The 5588-nt window shown below is 38.9% G+C and overlaps 1 protein-coding gene across 1 annotated transcript; it reads left to right on the top strand.

Moving 5' to 3' along the window:
• Positions 1-478: 478 nt before the first annotated feature.
• On the top strand, positions 479-997 carry LOC104525611 (Sjoegren syndrome nuclear autoantigen 1 homolog). Its single transcript, XM_010168818.1, has one exon. It carries the CDS (start codon positions 480-482, stop codon positions 822-824), a length of 345 nt encoding a protein of 114 aa, XP_010167120.1. The 5' UTR covers position 479; the 3' UTR covers positions 825-997.
• The last annotated feature ends 4591 nt before the right edge of the window (positions 998-5588 follow it).

Raw genomic sequence — 5588 nt, 5'->3', positions numbered from 1 at the left:
GGGGAGGAAGATCGCCCTGGGCAGAGGCCGAGTGGATCGGCGCTGCTGGTGGGGACTGCCGAGCCGGCTCCTGGGAAAGGGTCACTTGGTTGTTTTTGACCAGACCCTCCAATCTGAGGTACAAAGCATCATCTATTCAGAATGCTATTAAGGTATTATGAAATATAATAGAAGTTTTTTGATACCAGAGTTGAGCGTTGCTGTGAGGATATCATAGGAGAGACCAGTTTTCAGTGAAGGTGTGGTGTAGATGCCGAATTTTATGCTGTCCCCTTCCTGAAAGAGAGACACAGCTCAGAATTAGCATGTTAACCTTAAACAGAGCGTCTTTCCCCGTGGCTCTGTCTGTACTAGCATTCATGATAACTCTTTTACAGAATTTTTCTTTCTATTTTTTTTGTTTCGTTTTTTTATTAGAAAGCTGTTACTGAGAGGTGACTTCAGGGAGCAACAGCAGAGCACAGGCAGGATTGTGGAGGATGACTCAGCAGGGAGCTGTTCTTCAGGGTTACAATAATGAGCTAGTGAAATGCATTGAAGACTTGTGTATGCAAAAAGAGGAGCTAAACAAACAAATCCAGCAAGCAGAAGAGGAAAAAAATAAGCTCCAGCATGAAATCCAAGTCCTGAGTGAACAACTGGAGTGTGTATGTGAAAACCTGGCCCAAAAGGTAGCTTCACGGAATGAGCTTGATAAAATTCTTGCTGAAACTGAAGCTGCATACATGAAGATTTTGGATAGTTCTAGAACTCTGCTTAATGTCCTGAAGAAGGAAGTGGGAAGCTTAAAGCACACACCAGAACTCAAAACCAATGTAACATGAAACAGTCAAATGTTTGGATTCCACAGTGCTAAAATTTCACTAGGTGAGAAATGTGGTTAGCCACAGAACCTTACAACAACACTATGAGCAGAGAGGGATTTTCTTTTAACCTTTCTGTATGTTTTACTATTCTTTTTAAATGCACTAGAAAAGAGATGAAATAAAGTTGCTGTTTTGCTGTTAAAAAAAATCTGATTACTTAAACACTACAAAACTATATTGCAAATAGGTAGTTGAGGCAGATGAGAGGCTGTCAGTTTTGATGTGGTGATGCTTCAAGGCCATTCTGAAGTAGTGAAAAAAAAAAAAATGTTTTATTGGTTGGCTTCAGTTTGCTACCAGTGAATTACTGTTTGAAAACTAGTGGATGCGAGTAGATCAGATAGTACTTCTAGCTTTTCAAATGCTTAGGCTTTATTGTTAGGGATCAAATAGAAACCAACTACTTATCTTCTTCTAGGAGTTTGGAGTTCTGTCTGATATGTGCACAAAGCCCCCGTTTACAATCATCTCTTACTTAGGAGTAATAGAGGGATAAGGTGAGAAAACATGACTAATGCATAGCATGAAGGCTTAAACTGTAAGCCCTTTAGCTCTATACTGATTTATTAAATAATTGTACAACCTGGAATGGAGAGGAAATAACCACAAATGAAAGTAGAAAATGAGATTAGAAGTAGTTTGCAGCTCTCAGGCATTCTTACTGATGAGGTTAAAATAGAACCTAGTTTAGAGATCAGGGAGGAGGTAACAGCATGGCAGAAACCTCAGTCCTGTTTCTAGTAGTTACTAAACCTCTCTGTGTTTGCCTGTGTACATACACATGCACCTTGTGCTGCTCATTCATGTGCTATAGCAGTATCTGTACTTTTAAGCTATATCTTGTACTCAGATCTTCATTCTATACCAATTTACTAAATTGAAAGAAGTGCAATTGCAATCTCATTACTTGATAACTGTCTCTCAGGTTCAGGTATAAAGGGCATGTGGATGTGAATAGTTTCAGTAATAGCTCTTCACCAATTATATGAAGCACATTTTATGTTCTTCTGGTTGCCATGCTACATCGGGGATTAGTGTGACTGAGCTAATCAACAGTTTACTGGTATAGCATTTCCACTGGCTTCCCTTGAGTAACGCTCAGGTGATAAAAGTAGATAATCTCAGGGGTACAGCTATTGTAGTATCGCAGTATTCAGGACCACATTGTTTATATTGGAGTGAAACACAAAAATGTTGCTATTTTTTAATAGCAGAAAAGTGATTTATTTGACCGGATGTTTCTTGGCATTTTCTCTTCCCTTAGTCTGGTAGTACTAACTAATTTACATCGAAATAGGAAGACTTAGGAAAAGCTGTTAACTAAAAAGCAAGGATGCTTTTTTAGAGTTGTGTATGTAAACTACTGCCTCTTATTATCTGAAAGGGAACTTGAAATTACGTGAAAAAAACGTATTGTAGAAAACTCATTTATAGAGGACAAGTACAGTTAATTTCTTGTATTTTCCATCTCAGATAATAATTACAGGTTTGCCTTAGAAGAATTGTACATTATAAATAATGCCTCTTCTTGCTCTACTTAGGCTGTTAAAACTAAAGAAGTTTTAAGAGAAGCTCTGTAAGTCTTTGAAGAAGTTTACTTCATGACTGTTTTTACATCTAAGTGTAGCTATTACAGTGTCAAAACTAAAATACTGGAGATGTTTGAATTTTTTAAGTTGCAAAACTAAGGGAAAATGTAACTCTTGGCTAGTGTTTAGACACACTGGTGCCTCCCAACTTTCAAATAAAAAATTGAGATGTTAGAATTCCATTCAGTGATCCCAATCTGTAAAATTTCTGTTTAAATTGAGATTTGCAGGTGGAGAACAATAATACGTGTCTAGGGCTTCCCAACTGTAGAATAACTCCCAGTGTGGCGGTCGTTGTGCAGTAAGTGCACCTGCAGAGTTGTTACTCTAAAATAACCCTTGCCGTTATATTCTGTATTGACCCAGATGAACGTACCGTGTCCTTTTATTGAACTGGTGAAGCCTTTTTCACTGCTTTCTCGGGTAGTATCAATCTTGACATAAATAGCTTTTCTTAAAACAGCTTCAGTTTGTTTAGAATAGAAGAGATGGAAATTAAATTAATAGACCGTATTGCCAGAACAGAAATTATAATTTGCAGATTACAGCAGCTCTCTAGGGCTAGACGGCAACAGAAAGCCTTCCTGACATAAGGCAGCTCATAGACTTAAAGCTTCGTACTATTCCTGACTTAATTTTTATATTTATTTTTTATGACTCTTTGGGTTAGATCCAGTAGTTTACTCGAGTGGTTACAACCTGGGATCCTTAATGGCGATAGTTCAGGTTACTAATTACAGTGCCTAATCTGGTGTGTTGTGTGTTTTGTAGCTTATTTGGTATGCGAGGAGACACAGTTTTTGAAACTCCTAACTGTGCTTGATTCAAAACTCCAGTGAAATGCATCTAGAGCACTGGTCTAATCCTGAATTTATGTAGTGGCACCTCCACCTGGTTTCCAAATAACAGTACATAACTGGAGGAGAGACCAAGATTCCCAGGTTCTGTCGCAATACTTCTTAGATATGTACCTGGCATGTACAACTCCAGTGGTCAACAGGTTTTTTGAAACATTTGAATGTTGGCTCCTGCCAAGCACACTGAGTTTATTAAGTATGATAAGAGTTTGGTGATTACCAAAGAAGCTGCTTGTGGGTGGTATGTTAAAAGTAATTTTCTGTGTGGAGGTGATTCTACGAACCAGTGAGTGAAGTCCTGTGTACAAGCAGTCGCTCACAATCCATAACTGTCTCTGTGGAGACACTGACCCCTCGGTTCAGGTACCTCCCCACATGCAGTCTCTGCTAATCGCCTTGCGGGAATGGAGGTGAGTGGTCTGGGGTGGGCCTGGTTTTTGGGCTGGAGAATAAAGAGAAAGTATGGATGGGGAGTCCTGGTTCAGGAAGACTGGAGCGTGAGAGGGTGTGATAGAAAGAGAGGTGAACTTCCTTTTAACTTATATCTACTTTGTGTGCTTGTACTGAGCTACTGCCTGTGGTTCCTGCTCCCCAGTAAATCAAATTTTAGAAATCCTATGAGGTTCACCATAAGTCCAGGCTTCCCCCCTTCTCCCTTTCAATCCACTGACCAGTAAGCTACAGAGGCAACCTATGTTTTGTTTCCTCTTTCTGCCTTTTACTACGTCCTGGCCTCACAAAGGGGCATGCTCAACTGCACAGTGGCCAGTTCCAGCAAGAAGCTGTGGGATCTGAGCCTCTCCTGTGCTGGGTAAGGTACTGCCAGGCTCTCGGAGGATATGTTGCTGTTGTTTCCTACCCTGGTAAGTCTCTTATAAGCAGTAATCAGTGAACCACTTGGGTTTTATAAAGAACTCTAAGTCCTGTCAGTGTAATAGATGCACTCTGTGTGTATGTCAGATTGACCTTGGAGAATTTAGGTAGAGGGATGGCAAATTTTTGTCTCTTAACTTAGTGAATGTGGGAGACTTGTTTCCTTGGACTAGGAATGCTTCAGGGTAGGAAGACTAGGCATCTTCAAACAGCCAAAGAATTGTCAGTTCAAGGAACGAAGCAAGCTGTAATTAAACCCAGATGACTGGGTCTTGGCTTGCAATTTCAGAATTAATATCCCAATTCCATCTAGCTCTTGTGGTGTAAGTGTCCCACTCCAGATGGATTAACCTACATTGGAACAAGGTACTCAATTCTGGAACGAGAATGTTCAAAAAGGTTATTAGCAAAGGGATCCAATGTCCACAGTTAATTCATTGTGTAGACGAGTCCTGTGCAGAATACAGTATCTATTACTCCTTGGATTATTTTGCTTGTTAGGCTAAATTTGAGTTAGATGTAACTTGCAACACTTGCTGAAATTATCCTTAACTTTGAGTAGATCCTGGGCTCTTGGGTTTTTGTGTAAGAAATAGATAAAACAGTTCATTTTTTAATAAGTTTTTTTTTCCTCCTTTTCAGTAGTGAATGAAGAAGTATCAGTAGATGCTTTAATATTGATTTGTTTATGTGTTTGTTGTTTGGTTGTTTTTTTAATGGATGGATGGATAGACAAGTTTTCCTAAAATCAGAGTGCTCATTTAGTGTTGTTTTTAAGATAGGTGTGTGTTTTTAAATACTGATATAAATATCTTATTTTTTTCTCTGTTGGGGATTAGCCTTTGATTTAGTTTGTGCACCAGTTGCCTTGTCATTTGCTGCTGTGTTACTGTGGGGAGGGAGTCAGGCCTTGTGACCACTTTTCAGATGACTGTTCGGTGCCTTTTTTTAAACTGGGAATGAGTTGTTGGGTTTTGTTTGTTTTTTTTTTTCTTTGTCCTCTACTGCTTTATAAATCTGTCTTCTATTTCATTTGTACTAGGGTAGTTCTTGATTGTTGTCTTCCTCAATTGGTTCTCAGGTGAAGTTTCATTCAGTATCTAGCTGTAAGAAACAGATGTGCACAGGTGACACAAGTTACTTGTATGTTAGCTATTAATAAAACATGATGGAGAGATTCAGGCTTGCAGAAAAGGGAGCTATGTATTATGTGGTCATATATAGCATATAAAACTTATGGGATTTTGAAAAGGAGTTCTGTGTTGTAGTGTGATTTTACAAAAATACAGTGTTAGAAGTGAGGCTAATAAAATATTTCAATTTTGTAGTGGTTTCAGAAATAGTTTCACAAGATCTTGTGGGGTGGAACAATCTTCATTTCTTTTTTCCTATTTGTGCAACAC

This window comes from Antrostomus carolinensis, unplaced genomic scaffold (assembly GCF_000700745.2).
Source record: "Antrostomus carolinensis isolate BGI_N321 unplaced genomic scaffold, ASM70074v2 scaffold3255, whole genome shotgun sequence".
Lineage (NCBI taxonomy): Eukaryota > Metazoa > Chordata > Aves > Caprimulgiformes > Caprimulgidae > Antrostomus > Antrostomus carolinensis.
The sequence above is the reverse complement of the archived record's forward strand: the minus strand, read 5'-3'. Positions and strand labels throughout refer to the sequence as shown.